Consider the following 22,825-nt stretch of genomic DNA (forward strand, 5'->3'; position numbering starts at 1 on the left):
ACGCAAATATCTTTACAGAGATGTATGAATTGTGATACTTCTGGAAAAAGAACCCTAAGCATTGATTGGGTAACATGCTTTTAAAACATGAATTTCCAAAAACATTATTCGTCGTCGTTGAGTTTGATGAAGAAAAGAAAGTCACGCAGGATCGATATATAATAATGTACGTTGAAGCGGGTGCCTCCACATAATCACATTATTTTGAGGACGCGCCATCACTAGCGAATGGTGCAATGAACGAATTACAAGAAAACTAAAATGATGATAAATGTGGTTACTCGGTCTCCTAATTTCAGCTTATGGCAACTATACGGTTCATCAACACAAACAGGGTGAAAACACACGTGACTGCTTCTAATTTAGCCCAAAGAAATGTTCCTTCATGTCACGTGTCTTATGATTTTGGCTACAAGAATTTTCATTTATGATACATGGTAGATGGTCTCATAAATACAAATATTTATATTTTTCATTTATGTTTAAGTGATACTCACTCTGGTCAGCTAAAATCTGACACTTTAGGTCACAAAATAAGCTACATGCAAATCACTTTTTCCTTGCATTGTCTCAAATGTCAACCAGGTTGACTGTTCATGGTTTTATGGGGGTGTTTGGATACTAGGTGCTAAACTTTAGCAGTGTCACATCGGATGTTCGGATGCTAATAAGGAGGATTAAACATGATCTAATTATAAAACTAATTGCAGAACCCCTATGCTATTTCGCGAGACGAATCTATTAAGCCTAATTAATTCATCATTAGCAAATGGTTACTGTAACACTACATTGTCAAATCATGGACTAATTAGGCTTAATAGATTCATCTCGCGAATTAGACTCCACCTGTGCAATTAGTTTTGTAATTAGCCTATATTTAATACTCCTAATTAGCATCCAAACATCCGATGTGACATGTGCTAAACTTTAGCATGGGGTATCCAAACACCCTATATGACTAAATCAGGTTTTATATGACTAAACCACCCATTACATACATGCTGCTGGACCAATGTTCTGATCAATTCTTACAAGATATGAACCAACTAATTCAACCTAAACTTTTAGGAAAAGGTGTGCAATATACTTGTACTTCAACACTTCCCTCATGTCAGTCCTTTTTATTTAATTGCATCAATTAGGGTTCAAACTCGATACTTGTATGTGGTCCGGATACCATATTAAACAACATCCACTAGCCAATCAACCTAAGATCTTAATAGGATGGAGGGAAATGAGCGACACAATTATACTTATCAAACTATTGCTAATTATGGTCATTTAAAGTCTCCATATTTAATCCTCACAAAACAATCTATAAAAAGAGATAAATCATAAAATTTCTCAATTAAAAATGGAAAAATTCGGATTTTAACTCAGCAATAATATCCATTTGGTCGTTTTATTGCCACCACTGCCACAATGAAAAAATATTCTAAAATAACCTAAATTATCCACCTTTTTCCTTGAAATCTAAAGCAACCCCTAGATCTTCACTAAATTACCCACCATTTACATCACAAAAATTAATCCCCTAAATTTTCTTTAAATTACTCACATATCCCATTATTGAGTATGGATTTTATGGGCATAGCCGTATACAGAAGGCTATGACGGCACCCACCTTGTGACGTGTGAGATCTTGACCCATGAGATTAGCACTTGAGGGTGTCCCTTTTGTCCCGGTTGGAGGCTCCAACCGGGACTAAACTTTTTGTCCCGGGTGGAGGCTTCAACTGGGACAAAAGGTCCACCCTTTTATCCCGGTTGGAACCTCCAACCGGGACAAAAGGGTGCCGCCACCGACGCTCCGGAACTAGCCGTTTTTTGCCTCCACCCGGGACAAACTCTCCCCTCCATTTTTGCCTACCGTGGCACACCCCCTTTTGTCCCGGGCTCATTTTAAACCGGGACAAAAGGGGGCGCATCGAAAGTCAATTCTCTGCTAGTGTTATGATGCTGGTCCGATGGCTACCAGTGGGGTGGGCATATGCCCCTATGGTCATAGTATTTTTATTATTTATTGAAATTAATATCCTTAAATCAGCATCTAAATTAACCACCTTTGTCATTATAAAAAATCCTAAATACCCACTTGTATTAATAATACAGAGAATACTATAACTCAAGATATACGATTTGTGCTAGAGTGTAGATTATGTATACGACGAATCAATGCGCATACCCATATTATGTTTACACAAATCTAGAAACCCCTTGATTCCTTATCAGCACCCTTCCGAACACAATTAATACATTAAAAAATAACTTGGATTCTAACACCTCTGCCCTTCACGTGAACCTCCTATTCTTTTTGGATTGACTTAACTTAATTCTTACACCTATTATTTTATTCTTCTATTTTAGATCCAAAAAAGAAGAATGACTCAAGATAAGATTTCAATTAAGCACATGTTTAACGTAAATGTAGGTGTGATGCAAAAGGAAAAAAACTACAAATGGATAGAAAAGAATATAGAATAATTTGTAATTAAAGCACATTGCAACCAGATAGAGATTACAAGGTATATCTACATGAGTATTGTACTCGAACATAAACAAACGAGAGAAAAAGTAAAGATAAATTTTGAGTAGTTAGGTTTCTAACGTCCTGTTTGGTTTGCATCGTCATACCTTGTGAAACCATCCGAACATAACTCTGATCCTAATCATACCATTTGGTTTGCTGCACGGAACCGCCCCGTCCGTCATCGACCAGTCCATCAGCAGGTACAAATGGGCGACGCGGTCACTCCTCAAAATTCGTCGGACCACCTCGTCCAGAGCCATCCGATCCTACCCTGTGAAGAGCCAACTGATTCTGGACACATCGGCTCGTCAAACCAAACAGACCGTAAGTTGATCTAACTCGCAACACTTATATCTCTTAAAAATTATTTGCCCATACAGGAGCAAGGGTCGTCGGACCGGTCGACTTTAGTATAACTTCCGGGCTTTGTTTGAAAACAAATAAATCCCCTCCGATCCATAAATACTCAGAGTGGTTGGAAGGGAAATTATTAATTTATTTTTTCACTCCGATCCACGTAATAGGATTATTAGGAGGGAATACCTTTATCCAAATAAGCCCTCGCGAATTTAAATTTGAAGTGCAGGCGATCCATCCATATTTGGGTCAGTAGCGCGACACGGAGCATTTGCATTTCCACGGTGAATCCATGCTGCGGGCATAGTGCATAGACATGCACAGGGATCGGAGTCGGCCGGGAGCCGGCCGGGTTGACGAATGGCGATCGCGGCCGACCCAAGGGCAGGCAGGCATGGGAAGCCCCCACCGAGCCGACCAGCGCTGCCGAAAGGCTCGAGGGAGAAAGGCCCAGCAAAGGGCGGCGTTCCCTCCCTCCTCCGGCAGGCCGACGACTAGCCCGCTAGGCAGAGGGCGAGAGGGGACGCGAGGATCGGAGACATGGATCAAGAACCCGCACAGTAGTTGAGCCGAGGGAGGGGGCAGCCGCAGAAAGGCTGCATCTGATCAACAAACCACGCGTGTTTTGTCATTCTCTCTCTCACTCTCTCTCTCTCCGCGTATCCCTGGGGTCTCTCGTTTCGTGGGGCTCATGTCTCGTACGCGCCTGCGTCCTCGACAGGAGGGAGCGTGCCGCTTTTGTCGGAATCAGTCAGGCCCCTATCTCTCTCTCTCTCGATTCAAGAACGACCGAATGATTGTGCCCTTCCGTGGCCGCGCACACTCTCGAATCGAGATGCCCCGTTCGCGTCGCGTCGGTCGACGCGCCGTCGTCGATCTGGAGAGGAACGAGGTCGAGGAGGACGGAGCACGCTGGCTGCCGGCCGGGCGGAGAATATACGCCGGCGCGGCGACGTGCCGACCCCCACCGGCGACGCTCTCGATCGCGGGCGCGACCCCCGAGGCGCGGCGTCTGGATTAGCGCGGCCGCGACGTGGTGCCATTAGCGCTGCTGGCTGGCTGCAAAATGCTAATCGAGTGCGGAGGTCAGTGCGCGCGCCAATGGCTGTGGCGGGCTGTGGGCGCGCGCGGTGACGCGCACCACCCCGCGATGGATGCGAAAGAGAATGTGTCCATCGCGGCCGGGCGGGCGGGTGTGATGATGACGACGACGCCACCACCGGCACCCATGATACACTGGGACGTGCCCGGGCCGGGCCGGCGGCCGGGAGGCCCCGCGTGCTGCTCTTGATATCATCGCCACGCCATTATGACGTTGGCGGGGAGCTCTCGTCGGGGCTTTGGCTGTAGCTAGCTGCGCACTCGATGGATATCGCCTCGGTGGCCTTGCTCTTGCTTGACTCCTCCGGAAGAAAGCGGGAGCTTTTTGCCCACGACCAAGCCGCCTTTTCATCTCCAACCTTTTGCCGTCTCTTGTTACTTTGTTAGCCTATACAGTTTATAAGTAATAAGCAAACGTCATGTCTTGAGACTTCAGAGTTGCAACAGAACCGGGTGCGAAGTTTTTTTTTTCTTTAACGAAACGTATAGACAGGCTCACACTACTACATACACTGCTGCCCATGCTCATCTTACTACATCACGCCCTTCCCATCTTCGGCATCGTTCTTTCTTACACATACTATAATCGTTGCCATCCACGTACTCTCGCAATCACCGCACATGTCCCCATCTGGCCGTCGGTCACCACCACTAGTTCAACACAGTAAGAAGCACCTACTAACATTACACAACTGAAGTTCGCAACTGGTACTACTAAATCGGTACTAAAGCAAAATTCTTAGTTGACGCGCGTTCGTTGCCATCAGGTTGTAGCAAACGGACACGTGGCGCTTCCTCCATCTCTCCACAAGGCCGCGAGCCCGGCCTCATCCCTTCCCCTTCCGTTCCGGTTCTCTTTTCCCCTTCCATTCCCTTCATCCCACTGCCTGCTCCAATCCTTCGCTTCCCCATCCTCTCTCTCAGATCTCAATCCCTCTCCAAAAATGGATTCGCTAGGGCCTATGCTCACCGACAGGCGAGGTGCCATGGCCACATCAGAGAAGAAGGGGTGAGATTAGGGTCATTAGGGTTTGGGGCTACCTATGACGGCAGCTTGTAGAGGGAAGCCCGGCCAACGTGGTAGTGGCGACGGTGCCAACGCCCCTCGCCATGGCATTGCAGGTCCTGCTCGCCTCTCTTGCTCCGGCTACGATTTGCCTCCCCTTTCTCCTCACGCGAGCCCGACCATGGACCAAGCAAAGCGTGGCACCTCGAGCTTTGGCCACCGCAGGCTAACCTGCACACGCCGTCCTCGACGCCGAACGTGGAGAGCGCTGGCTCAGGTAGGGCAGCATAGGCGCCTGTTTGGATTAATTGATGAATACTTTGCTCTAGTGCTAATTTCATTTTGTTGCGATTAGCCTCAACCTCAATACAGGGGCAGAGGAGGTCCTGGAGGCTGCAAATTGATCTCATGATTTGTTGATGGCCACGTGCTCTCATGTCCGCAAACTTCATCTTTGGTTACCATATTAGGTGCTTGCTGCTTCGGTAACTAAAGTAGTGCTCCCTTGAGCTTGCCATGTCTTTTCTCGCAATGGTAGTTAGGCAACTTTGATTAATTGATTAGCTATCTCAACCAATATCTATATGATCCACCGCATGGCATTAGAATAGAGAACACTTTTATTGTTGTATGATCCATGTCATCTCAATGTATACCCTTTGATTTGACAAAAATACTTTTGTTACTCTAGAGTTAACATTTTTCTTCTTAGAGTAATAGGTACTACTATTTGCGTAGGTCTCTCCAAAATGCTTATAAATATTTGATGGGCAAGGATGCAAACTGCATGTTTTTTAAACAAATTATCATATCCAATGTTTATTTCGCTTTAATTTCCTTTGAAGAGGAGTTATCAACAAAAGGCATACAAAAAGGCCCAAAATAATGATTTGAAAGTTTAGATGCTGGGATCATTTCTATATCATTCGTGCATCAATCAAGATTACATTAGTTTTTAGCTTATAGTAAGTATCAGATTAAATGTAGAAGGTTTTGGGCTTGTAATTCAAAGTTGTTAAGATTGTGGCATAAACTTTTAGATATGCATGTTTAAAAAATTATAAAGTAGAAGTTTCTAATTTGTACTTACATAGTTACTGAATTTTGAGCTAAAAGATTTTAGTATATGACTTGAAAGCTAGATATGTACAAACTTTTAAATATATAATTTAAAAGTTTTTGAATTCCGGATAAAAAGGTTTTGATACACAACTTCAAAGATAGCGATATAAAGAGTTAATAGTATATTATTTGAAAGTTTTGTAATCATAGATAAAATTATTTGGTATTCAACTGGAAATATAGAGACGTGAGAAGTTCTAAGTATCTAATTTGAAAGTTTTCATCTATATATGTACAAAGTTTTGAATACATAATTTGAAAGTTTTTTTTAATTTTGACTACAAATGTTTAGATATGTAACTTGAAAGATAGATAGAGATGTAGAAAATTATGAAATGATTTGTGCTTCTTACTGGTGACTTAGGAAGTAGCCCACTATAGTCTCAATCCTAATACTCAAAGTTCTTATATTTCGTGTATTAAGTTTTTGGGTTTGTAATTTGAAGGTCATATATATCAATAGTTTTTTGTTTAATTCCAAAGCCTTTTGTGTTGTGATTTGAAGGCCGTATAGAAAGTTTTTTGTGTATAATTCCAAAGTTTATTGTATTTGCAGTATAATATTTCCCATCTACTAGTTGAAAGCTAGAGGTGTACAGACAGTTTTACAAAGTATTGAACCTAAGACTACAAAGTATTTGGTATGTGATTATAAGGTATTATATCTGAAAGTAAAAACCTTTAAATGTGCTACTACAAAGTTCTAGAATTTAGAGTGCAAAAGTTTTTAATTCTCAAATTGATCCTAAGAATCTTATGTTCTAACAAACATAGCAATGTTTTTCTTGTTATTGTTTGCTATGCATACATGTGACCGATGCCTCTAATTGATGTAGGGATGAGAGAAATTAAACCATCGCTCTAGTCCTAAATATTTTTTTTCGTAAGTTTTTAGGAATTTGAGAAAATCCTATTGATCTAGTGTCAATGGTCTAGAGACACAATATTTCAATATCATAGTAATAAGGTTGTGACCTACAACCCTAGAGTTTTTTTATATATATCTTAAAAGTTTCTATACTCGTAACATAATGTTTCCTATCTATCACTTGCAAGTTAGAGAATATACAAGTTTTTCATGAAGTATTAGGTCTAAGAGTATAAAGTCTTAATTATGTAAGTATAAAGTATTAGATAAGGACGTATAAAGTCTTAATTATGTAAGTATAAAGTATTAGATATGTCCTTACAAAGTTTAAAATGTGCTAGTATAAAGTTTCCTAATTTGGAGTACAAAATTTAAAAATATTAAGTTTAGGATATGACAGTACAAAGTGTATAATATGCTGGTGAAAAGTTTACATATTCGGAGTGCTAAGTTTGGAATTATGAAGTTTTTGATATAAGAGTTAAGTGCTTGAATGTGCATGTAGTAAGTTTCTGATTTGTAGTGCGAAGTTTTTTATCTAGGACTACAATGTTTGAAAATTTCTAGTTAAAAGTTGTTGAATATGTGAGTACAATTTTTTTGCATTTTGCCTACAAATTCTTTAGATTTATATATACTTCTAAGTTTGAGACACTATGTTAAAACTAGGATGTGCAAAGTTAAATATGTTTTCATTTATTTTTTTGATGCGCAGGTTTGAAAGTGTATGTATAAGTTATATATATATATATATATATATATATATATATATTATAAAAGTTTTAACATAGTTGTATAAATCTCGATCACATTCAGGTGAAAGTGGGATGCACAAAGTTTTTAATACATCAATTCAATGTTTTCAAATTAGGGGTATAAAGTTTTGAAAATGTTATTTGAAGGTTAGTGACACTGAGGTATAGACTAACATTTGGATGATTTTAATATTTTTTTTTATAAATTGCATGAGTCATTTTAAGTATGTTGATATAATTCTTTTGGTGTTAACAGTTGTGATGGTGGCAGATTTATGACGAAGCTATGATGGTGGTATATGGCACTTTATTCGAACAAGTGAGTGTATATTCAACTACTATTTCTTTATGTACCTCATCTTGGCCGGTCTGAGTTTTGAAAAAACCTGTTATGTGTTTGCATCTTCACAGCTCAGATATTGTAGTTTGTGCTTTGAACCTTTATTTTTTGTGGTCTATAAGTTGGAATGACAAGAGGTTGAATTATTTGCAATTACACTAGCATAATATGTATGTATGTATGTATGTATGTATGTATGTATGTATGTATGTATGTATGTATGTATGTATGTATGTATGTATGTATGTATGTATGTATGTATGTATGTATGTATGTATGTATGTATGTATGTATGTATGTATGTATGTATGTATGTATGTATGTATGTATGTATGTATGTATGTATGTATGTATGTATGTATGTATGTATGTATAAGTTAGCAAAATCAAGGTACAATGTTTCTCTTGTGTGTGATCAAAGCATGTTGTCATGGGGTTCTCCTGGACAATTTGCAATTAGATTAGCAGAATACTCCTTTTGAATATGTTTGTCCAAAGTTTTAGATATATGATATGAATGCTTTTAAAATCCTTTATACAAAATTTTGAATCTATTTACAATTAAATTATAATATTTTATTTCTAAGATCTTTTTTATCTATAAAATTGTTCCCTCAATGTATTTTTTTACAGGATGGCACAGTGTATCAAGTAACTAAGTAACTAAGGATGTCTGCAAAACATTCCTCACTGGATCATGCTCAAGTCCTTAAAAACGAGGAGCAACTTCTTTTCCACCAACATGTTAATGTGGTCATGTTTGTAGTTTGTGTCAATACACAGCCATGAGTCTTGCATATCGTACTTTTGTCGAACCCTTTTTGTTCTTTTCATATTCTTGCACCATGTATATCAATTATTTTCATATCCTGCAGCAAAAAAATAACACACTTTTTCATGGCATAGCATGGTGTTCTTATTGGTTGAAGTTATGTAGTTCATAGCAAGCCTTTTTATTTTGTATTTTTACATTATTTTAAATTTTTATTCAAGGTATAAATTTTTGGTTGGATGAAACAATGTTCAGCTTCTGCGTGATATGCGTGTGGAAGGAGAAATGGGCTATTGAAGAAGCCAGAGCAAGGGAAACGGTAGCGCAACGCTCGCGCGCTGCTATCACCGGGTAGCGATTGCTCGCCGCTGGCCTGTTGCAGCGAACACTCGCCAAATAAGAGGCCCGATACTAAAGGGGCGTCCTTTAGTACCGGGTCAAATAACCGGTACGACATAAAGAAAATATCCGATGAATAGGCGAGAGGCGCCCGCACACACGCATCATCCCAAGACATAAGTCATGCATAATATTTGCGTGCGCGGTCAGTGGGATTCGAACCCACGACCTCTAACCTCGCGCGAGCCTTGCTTACCATCTCACCTACACAACACATGTGATGGAGTTGGATATGCTTTCCTTTTGAAGTAACCCGTGTAGAGGCTTTTAGTATCGGGTCGTAATACCAACCGGTGATATTTTAGTATCGGGTGGTATTACGACCAGGTACTAAAGCCAAGCCACGAGAACCTTTAGTACCAGGTCATAACACGGGTGGTGTTATGACCAAGTACTAAAGGTCCTCCGGGAATCTCAAATTTAAACTCGGTACTAATACTAATATTAGTATTAGTACCGAGTCAAAAAGTGACCAGCACAAAGGCATAAGATGAAAGGTCGTTTTTTTATAGTATTACATCGAGTATCCAACCATGTTGTGGATGAGGTGACACTTCCCATTGTTGCACCCAATGCCAATGCAGTGTCTTGATGCATGGTTTATGCCCACGACGATATCTGTGCGATGCTTAATTTGACAAGTGGTTGAAAATGGACGACAACGACCAATGATGGTAACTTAATAATGAATTGTTTAATAAAACTATCCATTCCCAATAAATATGGTTAGAGAGGGAAATGAACCAATTTTCTGCCAATCCCTTCTAATACAGATGAATTATACTGGGAAATTTATCCTATGTATATCCAAATGAAGCATAAGGAGAGGTAATGAACGAGCAAGATATTAATATTGGTGATTGCGTGGATATTCACTTTTAGCCTAGAATTCAGACTACAAGCTCGGTTCGTGGAGCGGTGGAGGTGTGGGTGTTCACCCTGCTGCCACCGATCTTTGACTCCAAATCATGTGCCAGCAAGTACATTGCTATACGTCGGCGGTATACAGTGCCACGTAGAATTTTGATGATGTGGAGGAGAGAGAGCGAGGAGAGAGAAAGCGGTCGTTGTTTCGCAAAACAACTACCTCATGAGCTAAATTTGAGGAGTACGAGACAGCTCAACAACCGTTGTACGAGTTGTTGTTGCCACTCAACTCATAATATTTCTTTTTTCATACGCACAAATTAAGGAATTATATAGCTCTACCAAACAACTTATAAGACAACCCATCATACGGGTTGTGTGTTGAATCGTCTCAAGGTTGCGTGTCAATGCATGAGACCGCGACGACAGCGAAACCCCCGCCTCATAGGCTAGATTTTAGAACTTCGAGACGATTACTCCACCATTGTACGAGTTGTGGCTACCATGTAGCTTATAATATTTCTTTTTTATGCATAAATTAAGTGAAAAAAGATAATCCATTGTATAGATGGTTTGTTAAGTCATCTCAAAATTACGTGTCAATGCATGAGACCGTCTATTAGACAATACCAATGTATTTGCCTAATACTAGACAAGGTTGCCTGCTGGTCTCAGAAAAGGCAGTGAAAACAAGACAAAAATGCTTTCTTAGCATTCTCTCGGACTGTTGGACCTCCTGAATGCTAAATAAATTCATGTTCTCCCTTGTACGGCAAGGAAAGGAGCCCTTCTTTACCTTAACGAAACACAGGTCAAAAAAGATCAGGGCACCCTTTCATTATGCTTGCCCACTTATGGGAACCAACATTCATTCCGTTTCTTTGTTCTTGCATATGTGAAAAGCAGCAGCAGCATGCATGCATGCATTCAGTAGATCCTGCTAAAATGTTGGCAGGGCATGGCTCCAAAAAGTTGGAAAAGGTTAGACCTACTGCGCCTAAAACGCATACCATCTCTGTTCATTACCTGTTTGATTACTCTTGTTATTTGCTAGGTTGTGCAGCATCCTATTGATTGTGTTCTGCATGCTGATCAGTTGTTGGTTGTGCTTTGGAGGAATTAAACAGTAATGAGTGTGCAAAGTGTTGCAGCTGTTTCATATGATGCGTGTAATAACTTTTGTGTTTGCAGTTTCAAATGATGCGTTTAGCGTACCAAAACCACATTGCAATGTGATGATCTCTCGCAAATTCCAAGTAATTAAGCACAAAGATCGAAGCTTCTTTCTTCTTCTCTTTTTACGAAGAGATGGGAGGATATCGTGGCAGAGGAAACACCATTCACAAGTAAAGGGGAAATTTTAGCTTGAACACTAACATCTTCGATCACAAATGTTATTCATTTTGCACATCAACAACATTTATGTAAATACTTATCAAAATAATTTGGATCATGATTTAAAATCTCTACCTATATATTGTTTTGTCTGAGCAAAAATACCCGCCTGTAAAAATAAGGAAAAAAATTGCTGGCATAGAAAACAAGCAAAGCTTGCTACATTTTTATGAAAAATATTCCAGCCTCTGCGACCGCACACAACCAAATTTTTACAGCATTCTCAGCTTATAAGCTGATCATAAGTAAAAGGGAGAAGAGCACACAAATGATACGAAGGAATCAAAAACATAGTCTATTATAAAGCTTGCTACATATGAATCTTAAGAATCATCTAGCTCCAATTTATTGCTCGATCGGTGAAACAAGTCAAGGCTGGCTCGCGAGATATCCAAATTAACATGCCCATACTGTGGTAAGTTTAGGGAGTTAAAGTTGCGCTTTATAGAGAGTGTGATGTCATAAAGACATTTTTTTTGGAGCAGCATGAAAAAGAAAATTCATTAATTTAATGGACACGATGCAACACAAAAAGCAACGATTCTTTTGATATTTTTCTTACTACTCTATACATTCCCCGTTCAAAAGCGAATGAACATCTTCTCAAACTCTTTAAGGTTTTTTCTGGTCGTTCAAAGAAGATTTCCAAAGACAGGATTTGCTGATGTGCATTACAACACTGTTGAAGAAATAATACATATTCGCATGGAATAGTGTTGATGTAATGCAGACTCATAAAGTTTTGAATGCACAGATTTTACTAGATTTTGTACACAAATTTAGAAAATGTCTCAAACCGATGGGGTTATGGAGAAATAATTTTTTTGCCAGTCGAATGGGAGTCCGAAATGGGCCATACTCCATCATTTGAAATTCATGGGTAAAAAGCCCAACAGAGAGAGGAAATGGAAAACCCATGGTTGCATTCCTTGCTCGCACAGGACATTGCAAGGCCCATTTGAACTGTTGCGCTTCTCGCTGTCTTCCCAAAACAGTTTTATTTTACCGCATCATTCAGAAAGTCACATTGCTCACTCTAGTTTCAGAAGCTGTTTGTTTTTGAAAGGAAAAACTTACTCGTTTACAGAAAGGCAAATAAAGCAGTTTACAGCGCCTCAATCAGTATACTGCACAACTGCCATGCCGTTTACTTCACCACACACGCTCGGATAAAACTTACAGGGAGTTAATAATATTATAAGTAAGTAGCATACTACGAAGCGACACGCTAAAATCACTAGTATTTACTGGCATACATGATTCAGTAACAAAGCCTAGTTAACGCATATAACTGCGACAACAAAATTTCAGTACCGGCATAGTGCATCATATTGTTAGCAACGTATACTCCTTCCGTTTCAAATTATATGTCGTTTTGACTTTTCTAAATTTATAGGTGTTTGTATGCATCTAGACATACATTATATTTAGATGCATACAAACACTTATAAACTTAGAAAAAACAAAACAACCTATAAAGTACTGAATATTTTCAAGCGCTGGGCACAACAGAATGCAAATTGCTAAAGATCTCAGTAACAGTCGTAGTTATTTATGGTATGAATGACGAGTGAAAATGTTTACAATATGTTGTCTAAACTAATGAATCGCCATCCTGTTCGCCATTTACGGCTGGCCTTTTCGTTGCCATCATTCATCTACTGCAATATGATAGGTCTAACAAGAGAAAGCTTGTTAATCAGCCATGCTGAACAAGGTTTCCCAGAGGTGTTACAATTCTCCCTCTGGCCCTGAGAGCAACGACATGATGCCGAATAGCAGGAAGAGTACTCCACTTGACAGTTCAACCTACATAACAAGTCAGGCGTCGAATTAGATGCTGGACATTTCATACTTCACAGGGGACAGGCAGTAATGCACTATAGATAATGAGTTCAGACACTAGTTCTGCTCCTACCATCTTCTCAGATATCTGCGACGCTAGGCTCTTTCCGCCGAGGACAGCAGCAGTTGTGCAGAGTGCTTGCGCTCTAAGCGAAGTGAGAGATTTTATTAGGGACAAAAAATAAACAACTGGAACAGAGGATACTGGTCAATAAAGGAAGCAATTCGTACATGATTCCACCAAGCACAACACCAAATGGGTTCTCATCAGCAGCCAAGCCAATAGTAGCAATCTGACAAGAGATTCATCAATATACAAAAAAAACATTATCTATTTCTGACATCAACATGTAAAGCTTAGAAGGTCGAATAATAATTTCCTACAGCTTACCTGGCTCTTGTCACCCCACTCGCCAAAGAAAGTAATAGAGAATGCCTACAGCACATAGAAATCAAAAGGACATGTTAATCTTCCAGATCAAACACAAGAATGGTACATTTGTCACCATCTGTTGCATATTGTCAGCAATTGGTACCTTTATAAAAATTGGTGAGAAAAACTGCATCAGAAACGGCCTTTGCTGTTTCTTTGTATCCTCATTTGCCTAGCATTGACAAAGTAAACACTGGTAAACAAGGTTTTCACAACTGCCTTGTCCTCTAAAATAACAACTGTCTCCAAAAAGCAATAAAAAACAGAAAATACATGTGCAGACGAGAAAATAGGCAATACAAAGAAAAGTTTTCTAATAGATACACATCAAAACTGCATGTGTTGGTGCATTTATGTAAAGACACAATGCATGCATAATAAACTCATACTTGCAAGGTAGATGAGATTACTGAGGGACAATGACACTCTGAAAAAAGAGTAAAAATGTAAATTCATTTTCCTTCTCGTTTATGTTTTCTATTTAACTATGCAAGCAGAAATGTTCTGCGAGAGAATCTGGCCGACAAAGGACAATGAACATGCCACTTGTGTACTGACCTTAGATTTATTTTTAGATTCACCTTTGTTACTCTTAAAGGCAGCATCCTGAAAATTGCGCACAACTCTGCAATTAGTTATTTGAACTGCAGTCCATAAAACAATACAATAAAACGATGAAATATGCCAACCAGTTCTGCTTCCACTTCAGCCAATTCTTCTGAATCTCTGAAATGAAAATTGCATCACTTAAACAAGTCAATCACTAAAACACCAAACACATAAAGGAGATAATAAGTTAAACTGAAAGGTAACAAGCAGATCAGTACCCGTCTTCTTTGAAGCCTTCCCACAATGACCAAATGCCAAATCCAAAGAACAGAAGAGTGGTCACATGATGAGTCCATTTACGTGATATCTGTTCATCATAATACTGTCAGTTAAGTAACATTTGCAAGGCAATATACCTACGAGTTAACAACAAAATTCTTAATGGCATCACAAGAAAATGATTGAAAGGTACAGCTAAGAGCTAACACTAAGGCAAAACCCTTTGTGTAAAGAAGAGCACCAATCATTGTTTCAACCATTACACTTGACGAGAGTATGCATTTTAATTGCTATGCTAAACATTTGTAAGGATTCAGGATTACAGCTGCTACATTTTAGAAAAAAGAAATATGATGATACACAAAGTAAAGTACAATCAGGACTGAGACTATGGTGTGTCTCCATCACCAAACAAAAATAGTCAAATGTAGTAATAATGCCTCACATTTCAGGACATATTTGCCCTAAATACCCCCAAATATTTAATTTTGCCTTTTCAATACTGACAATCATGTCCTTGTAGGTGCAATATGCTTAAGTCTTCTGAGCAGCACTCACAAAATATACCTAACTTGGTATCGTATAAAAGCAAGCAGACAATAAAACAATATTTGCAAGGCATCTACAATTCGACCAATAATTACAATGACTTACCAGATTTGGTGCAGCCCAACCTAGACAGGCTGATAGAGCTGTCATCACCTAAAATTAGTGACTAAATGAATTATTTTTTGTGAAAAAATAAACAGATTAAGAAAAGGATACCATAGAGCAGTATGTCAAAGTTTTTATATACTCACTGTTAGTGCAGTCAAACAGCCTGCCAGGACGAGCTTCCTGGGATGGCGCATGGCCAGAATCTAAACAAAGATAAATAAAGCATGAGTAAATCCAGTACTCGAAACAAGGGCCATAAAGAAAAGAAGCGTATGAAAGCAGGCATTGGAAAAATATTGATGAGCCTATCACGAGAAAGGGGTATGTTTGTCTTGCCCAGACCCTGTCGAATCCCTCATCCTCTCAATTACCCAATCCTTCTCCAGCTACGTTACTTCAAGGATACCCTGCTGAAAAATTCTTGTGGAAACGGACAAGCATTCCATCAGAACTATTGTCCTCCAGAAACAAATGACCCTACCGATATGGCAGGTTAGCGAATTCGGCAAAGTGCAGCAGCACCAGCAAATCGCAGGCCTGGCGCTCCACAGTACGCCGCACCCACATGCGTGGACCCACACGCACTGAGCTAAATGGAGTAAAATTTTCCCGGCGGCAGCGAATCAAGCGCACAATCAGTTCCCCAGCTGGTTTCCTCGGTGGAGGAGCATAAACAAATCCGAGAACTCCCAATCTACAGCTACCAACTCGCTTGTCACCACTTTAGCGATAACAGAGCGAGAGAAGAAGAAGAAAAACTAATCTCAGCTGAGCAGTACTGACTGACAAGCGACTTCAGCCAGCAATTCGGTAGCAAGGCGTCTCGCCCGCCCGCTCCACCGGCGAATCTGCCACGATCTCGTCACGGAATCGAGTCGGCGCCGAGCAAGGAGGCACGCCACCGCGGCGGGGGGCGGCGGCGGCATACCGTCGAACACCTGGCGCGAGCGTACCTGACACGGGTACGCAGACGCACGGCGAACGCAAGCGGAGGCGGGCAAGGCAAGCAAAAAGGACAGGAGGAAGAGCGGGTGTGAAGCGTGAGGAGGAGGGGGGAGGGGCTAGCCGGCGTACCGCGGCGGCGAAGAAGGTCTTGTCCCCGATCTCGGAGAGCACCGTCATGGCCAGCGACTTGGTGAACCCCTGCACGCACCACCACCCAGAAAGCCATGAGCGACCGAGTCAAGTCACCTCCCCTGCTTAATTAACACACACACGACGAACAGAGACGAAGAGAGAGGCTGAGAGAGAGAAGGTGACCCCGAGCAGAGACGGCGCCATGGCGGCGGGCGGCGGCGGGCGATCCCGATCTCGGGGGACGCGCGGCGGGGGTTGGAGGGAGAGAGCAGGCAGAGCGGAGGCGCTGCGGGCGTGGGCCGCGGGGCAGATGCGAGGTAGTAGTAGTAGTACCGTGGCAGCAGCAGCGGCGGGTCAGCAGTAAATAGACCAGACGAGACGGAGAGGAGGGGTGGTGGGTGCGGACGCCAAGGCGCGGTGGGGGGCGCGCGCGCGCGCGGGGCCGTCGGATCCGGGACGGGCGGCGGCGGCGCCGTCGCGTGCCGCGGCTGTTTTTTAAAAGGGGAAGCCGCCGAGCCGGCCGTCGCGTGGGTGCGGTGGGAATCGGGGGTTGGCCTGGCCTGCTCTGCTGGCTCGCGCCCGCGCTCGTGCGCTCGTGTGGTGTCTGAGCGAGCCGTGCGGCGGGATGCGAGTCCCGCGGCGCCGTCGATGCCGGATCGTGCGGCTGTGAGAACGGACGGGACGGGTAGTGGGATACGGGGGATGGGCGAGCAGAGCCGGCCGTGGGCGCATGCCAACAGGCAACAGCCAACGCATGAGATTGGCAGGGTGCAGCTCCTTCGGGTTAGCTGATGTCGACTTGCTTTGTTTTTGTTTCTTTTCCTTTCTCTCTCTTTGTTTTTTATTACCTCAGCAAACTTTTAGAGCCTCTCTTTTTAAGGGGGTGTTTGGATCGGGACTAAACTTTAGCCACTGTCACATCGAATATTTGGATACTAATTAGGAGTATTAAACATAGGCTAATTACATAACCAATTTCACAACCCCTAGGCTAAATCGCAAGACGAATCCATTAAACCTAATTAGTCCATGATTTGACAATATGGTGCTACAGTAAATATTTGCTAATGATGGATTATTTAGGCTTAATAGATTCGTCTCGCGATTTAGCCTAGGGTTCTGCAATTAGTTTTGTAATTAGCCCATATTTACTCCTTCTAATTAGCATCCGAATATCCGATATGACATGGATTAAATTTTAACTCGAGGATCCAATAAATAAAGTATCCTAGATGCGAATCGTAGAATACAGACAGCCACCATCCTCGAAAAAGAAAAAGACGGAAAAAGAGAGAAGGAATACGATCGAACCACCCCGTCCACCCGGCGGCAGCCAACCGGTGCTATTTGTATTATAATTTATTACAAATTCGCGTTCAAATTAGTCGTGCTGCCATGCCATGGGTTTTATATTTTTTGTAATGTGCAAGTCATTTTACTTCGTTATTAATTGTTTTTTCTTCCGATCAGAGCTCCGGCGTCTCTCCTCCTTGATTAAACCAGATTCGTGACATGTGAAAAGATGCAGAAGAATGTGATGCCGCTAAAGCATCCAAAGATCAAGTCTCACTTTGAGCATGCATAATCACCTTTTTTTTTCCCTCCTGCCCTACTTCTAGCTACATATGCTCACTTGGACCCCTATCTGCATACTATAACAGATGAACGGCTGTAATTTAAAGGTGCATAGAATGACAGAATTGAATTGGGTTCCTTGGGTCGCTGATCAAAAGGGGTTATTCTTTGGTCTTCGCAAAAGGATGCCTGTTGGCTGTTGCCAGGTTCTTGGATAATATAGTATTCTCTAATTGGATCGAGAAGGATAACAAGAGGACACAAAAAGGGGATGTGTCCATCAATGCTCGCATCCCACGGTAAATAAAATATTATCCATGGTAATTTAGAAGTATCAGGACACAGGAGGAGTTCTAGTTCTATATTCTTCTAATACCTTAGATTAGGGCATTGAGCCATTGATGATGCAACACATTTTTGAAAGAAACGTGTGGTGACTTGCTGTCTTATGGTTACTCAATTAGCTGTTCCTGTCTCAATGTCAATCCATGACACATAAGGCTAACAAAAACAAATGCACTCCTTCGTCGATTCATTGAAGTGGACAGCATTCCTAGCTTATTACTCCACATTAAGCCAAAAGTATTTACTTGAAGAAAATATCAAAGTAGAATACTTTTCTTTATGTGCGAGAAGATAACAGTACGTGTACAAGTACAATAAGCGCATGAAAATATCTCGGAGATGTGTTTGACTTGATAATATTTTATATTTGTGTTATATAACTCGTGGAGGAAGGAAGTGCATGATTGCATTGCTTGTTCTTTAAAAAAACAGAGATTCTAATTCATGTTCTAGAGGTTAAGGCTAGTCCTAGTGCATGGTTTTATTGTACTGTTTCCAAGGATGTCACATCATCCCATGAGGTGTATTCTTATGAATGAACAGAGAGTCCCAGTGCACAGTTTTATTTCATGATTTCATAGGATGCCCATGACATTTAATTGTGAGGCATGTGATTGGATATGGTTAGATGAAATGAAACTCTATAGCCCCCAATGCAAGTTTCAATAGGTTTCATAGTCTTGAAAACAATGTATACACACTTTCATCCTGATGCTTCCTTCTCTCACTTCATAACTATCATGCCATGTCATCACATATGCACATATGCTGATGTGTCACCGTATTTAATGTGCATGAAACCTCTATGAAACTTCCACTGGGATTAGCCTAAGAGGTATACATGATTGTTAGTTGTGCGTACTTCGAATGCAGCTTTAATTTGGTCCTGACAGTGAGACGTCAACTGATAAGGAAGCCAGTTTTATTTATTTAGGTGACAGAAATGATTATATCAAACCTCACGGGTTGACATTGTTGGGCATGGCAGGTGGGTGTGTTTTGTCGATATAAAGTTAAATTTTGACTTTGTATAAACTTTCCCGTGAAAAGAAAAAAAGATGGAAAAGCAAATGACAATGGCCACTACACAGAAAAGGAGAAAGAATCTAAGCATTTTTCTTGAGCATACATGGATAATATTTTTTAACATACTTAATCACCTACAGATGATAGGAAAATTAGTTCATGTCCCGTCAGCAGTCTAAATTTTGTTTACCGTTCCATTATTTTTTTGAGAAACATTTATCGTCCCATTATCCACCCAAAACTCTTGTAAGTGGTAAGGCCTGTGAGACAGGGCTAAACATTTCTTTCGATCCCAATAGTAAACTATCAACGGCCCACGGGCGGCGTGATATCCGTAGCTCAGCATCTCTCACTCTACGGCCCATGGGTCTCCACGGATAGCAAACAGAGGAAAGCCCGGGAGAGAAAGGAATGTGGGAGAGGAGGGAGCAGGTGCGAATATTCCACGGAGGCGGGGAGGATTCGAGAAAGAGAGCCCTCCTCCCTCCTCCGCCGCTAGCTTCCGCACGGGAGGGGAAGATCCTGTAAGAATCGGGCATCCTCCCCTCCGTCCTCCTCCATTTCCCTAGCTCTATCCTCAGCTCCGCTCCCGGCCCTCGCCTCCATTCCCGCGAGACGAGGGAGGAGGGGAGCAATCGCTGCGGGAGGTGGTGAGAGGGGAGCGGGCCACGCCGGGAGGAGAGGGAGAGCGAGCGCCCCCCAATCCTGAGGCGTCGTTCAAATCGGCTCTCCCCTGGTACGTCTCTTCTGCCAATTTGCCAAATGAGCTCCTTTCCTCACACGAAGTAGCGTAGTGGCAAGCGATAGGAAGTTATGAACAGTTGAGATTTCATTGAAATTTGTCGTGTAGTTATGCCCCGCAAGCGGGCGTGATTGTGGTGGAATTGAGCCGAGGAGCTGCCGCTTGGTTGCTTGGCCGTGGCGTTGGTGTATGCATCTCGTTTCATTGTTGCCAAGAAACGGGAAAGGCGGCTCTTGTTTCTTGTGATGCGCGGTGTTGAGCGAGCCACCGAGTTGGTGGTCGTGCTGCCTCGCGCCTCGTTTGTTTGGTGAGCGTGGGATTCGTAGCTTAGTGCTAGTTGCAGAAATACACTGCGGCAAGCAATGTGGAATTGTGAACAAACTCTTTGTCTGCAGTGTCAGGATAGCAAAGAGCTGAGCACTATCCTCGTAATCAAATCAAAGCAGCATGGATTTCATTTCTGCATAACTAGGGAAGCAGGAGCTATATGATATGTTCACGTCGTGTAGTGCTTCATATGTCTGGTGCTTACATTCTCTTTATGCCATTTGTGTGTTTATGTAGAGTTGTAGGATAAGCTTCAGACCTTCAACAATGCTTCATGCTGACATTTCTTTTTCCCAACAGGATACCACTAGTTCTGCTTAGTGGTCAAAATACAGATACAAATAGGTTAAATAAATGGGAGTCCAAGAAGATCCAAGGCCTTCTGGGGGCCTGAATGGCCTCTACGGGGTACAGTTTGCGGGTCAGTCGCTATACAGTGATGATGAAGCTGTCAAAACTAGCATTATGGATTCTTCAACTTGTGAATCGCAGGAGGGTGTTGGCTCGAGCCGGCGTTTGCTAATCCGGTAAGTTTCTTGCACCTACACAATGAACACCGTTCAGAAATTCATTAAATTGTGCTTAATGAGTTAATTTGTACTTGCAGGCAACTATGGCAGCAGAGACCCCCATGCTTGAAGCCCATCCATTGTAGCCTCTCATGTATGTGTAGTGTAACCTATCACATTGGTAGAATATAAAATTTCCTAGCTGCTCATTTGGTGACTCCATTTTGTAAATCTTACTTTAAACCAGGTGATAAACATGTTGGCGAAACTATTGCTAATGTTGTCACCTCACTTCCTTTCATTGTTCTTGGACTGCAAACTCCAAGGCAAGCCCACGTCTGAACCACTATAACTCATTTTTCGTGAAGAATACCTTCTGATTTGTTTCTCAGTTGCTACAAGTATCAACTAATGGTTATGTGCCAGCTGTGCAGAAAGAACTTGAATACTGCACTTTATGCAAACTCGTTAATTGGAGTTGGAATAGCTTCTAGCTTGTACCATACTTCACGAGGAGAAATCAGAAAGTATATGAGATGGGCGGACTATACAATGATTGCCACTTCAACACTAGTAAGTGGAATATTCTCATAAGATGGTTATTGAAGCAGAATTTGTGCTACCCTTTATGCATGCCCATTCTGGAAGAACCATGAAAAGCATGTGAACTCACCTTGTTTCATTTGTCTGCTAGATAGCTGTCCTTCAGAATATAACGATATCAGTTACTATCATGTTTCAAATTGGCATGCACATGCAAGTTCCTGTGTATACTTTCGATAGTTGCATGATCTAAAACCTTCTTAAGGCTGTACTAAGACAACAATTAGGATGTTTTATCTGAAGTATTTGATGTGTTGGGCATTTTGACAAGATATCTTTCCATGCAGTGCCTATCAAGAGCTCTTCGGGATGAGAATCCGAAGTTTCTAATGGCAGCATCAACATTACTCCTACCATTTCAACCCTTGATGGTTTCAGCCATCCACACTGGGATAATGGAGGCAAGTAGTTCAAAGCTCGTGGCATCTTATTCGAAATACAATAAACTATTCTGGTTCTAAGCATGCTTACGCGTATACTATATTTGTCTGACTTATATCATGGTTTGTCACTCATGTCATATCCATCGACCATCGTTCTATCTTTCGGATCGACCAACTGTGACATCCTTTCCCCCACCTTTAGGTCTCATTTGCTAAAAGAGCATCAATAGAACCAGAGCTCAAGATGGCGCATAACCTACACAAGATGTCGTCTTTACTGGGAGGCGCCCTATTCATTGCTGATGATGTCTTCCCACAAACTTCCTACCTCCATGCTGCCTGGCATCTAGCTGCGGCACTGGGGGTCAGCACCTGCAACAAGCTTCTTGAGTGACAAATGCAGGCAAGACATGAGTACAAGACGTCCTTCAACCGTTGCTGGCGCTGCTGTTATCAAAAAGCAGTTGATAGCGATTTTATCGACCTGTCGACATTACTCCTACTGTACATTTGCATTGTTTTTAAATTGAGCCCAGACGTTGGAAACTCCTCTAGACAGAATAGCACATTAGATGATCCGGCCATTTGTGCCCGTATTTGTTGTATGGTATCATGTTTCTGTGCCAACAGATCTAGTATGGAAGTTGGTGTATATAGACCATAGAGATGCTCAAACGTTTCTATTCTGTATAAACCAATTGAAATGCAGTATCGCGTCCGTACATTTTTTTTCCCCTGACAGGAAGAACTGTGATTGTACCGAGTCAATTTCACCTTTGGCTGAGGAAAGCATGCACTGGGCTGCCCTGATGGCTCCTTGTGTGAAAAATGTCCGGTAATGGAGGTAGAAGACGCCTCCCGTGCCACCACGTGTTTCGTTGCTAATTGTGCCGTCGACCAATCAAAGTGTGCACGGAGACAGCATATAGCAGCGAAAGACGATCGTTTGTTTGGACGAAGGAT

The 22,825-nt window shown here is 41.7% G+C and overlaps 2 protein-coding genes across 2 annotated transcripts; one reads left to right on the forward strand and one right to left on the reverse strand.

Moving 5' to 3' along the window:
- Positions 1–13,044: 13,044 nt before the first annotated feature.
- Positions 13,045–16,695, reverse strand: LOC117862010 (GDT1-like protein 5). The gene is made up of 12 exons (XM_034745521.2): positions 16,536–16,695; positions 16,350–16,418; positions 15,419–15,478; positions 15,273–15,320; positions 14,618–14,706; positions 14,480–14,516; positions 14,349–14,396; positions 13,894–13,962; positions 13,749–13,793; positions 13,589–13,650; positions 13,431–13,503; positions 13,045–13,321 (listed from the first exon to the last, which is right to left on the reverse strand). Exons 1-12 carry the CDS (start codon positions 16,554–16,556, stop codon positions 13,244–13,246), a joined length of 699 nt encoding a protein of 232 aa, XP_034601412.1. The 5' UTR covers positions 16,557–16,695; the 3' UTR covers positions 13,045–13,243.
- A 3,023-nt stretch (positions 16,696–19,718) lies between these two features.
- LOC117859582 (uncharacterized) lies at positions 19,719–22,584 on the forward strand. The gene is made up of 7 exons (XM_034742716.2): positions 19,719–20,034; positions 20,668–20,894; positions 20,975–21,030; positions 21,124–21,202; positions 21,311–21,449; positions 21,767–21,880; positions 22,065–22,584. Exons 2-7 carry the CDS (start codon positions 20,722–20,724, stop codon positions 22,254–22,256), a joined length of 753 nt encoding a protein of 250 aa, XP_034598607.1. The 5' UTR covers positions 19,719–20,034; positions 20,668–20,721; the 3' UTR covers positions 22,257–22,584.
- The last annotated feature ends 241 nt before the right edge of the window (positions 22,585–22,825 follow it).

The sequence above is a fragment of the Setaria viridis genome, chromosome 6 (assembly GCF_005286985.2).
Source record: "Setaria viridis chromosome 6, Setaria_viridis_v4.0, whole genome shotgun sequence".
NCBI classification, from domain to species: Eukaryota; Viridiplantae; Streptophyta; class Magnoliopsida; order Poales; family Poaceae; genus Setaria; species Setaria viridis.

Bases quoted from the DNA above. Each gene is read 5' to 3' on its own strand.
- LOC117862010 (XM_034745521.2), bottom strand. From the start codon at position 16,556: ATGGCGCCGTCTCTGCTCGGG. The intron at 15,321-15,418 runs GTGAGTATATAA...CACTAATTTTAG, and splicing joins GCTGTTTGACTGCACTAACA to GTGATGACAGCTCTATCAGC. The intron at 13,651-13,748 runs GTAAGCTGTAGG...ATCTCTTGTCAG, and splicing joins AGTGGGGTGACAAGAGCCAG to ATTGCTACTATTGGCTTGGC.
- LOC117859582 (XM_034742716.2), top strand. From the start codon at position 20,722: ATGGGAGTCCAAGAAGATCCAAGGCCTTCTGGGGGCCTGAATGGCCTC. The intron at 21,203-21,310 runs GCAAGCCCACGT...CCAGCTGTGCAG, and splicing joins CTTGGACTGCAAACTCCAAG to AAAGAACTTGAATACTGCAC. The intron at 21,881-22,064 runs GCAAGTAGTTCA...CCCCACCTTTAG, and splicing joins TCCACACTGGGATAATGGAG to GTCTCATTTGCTAAAAGAGC.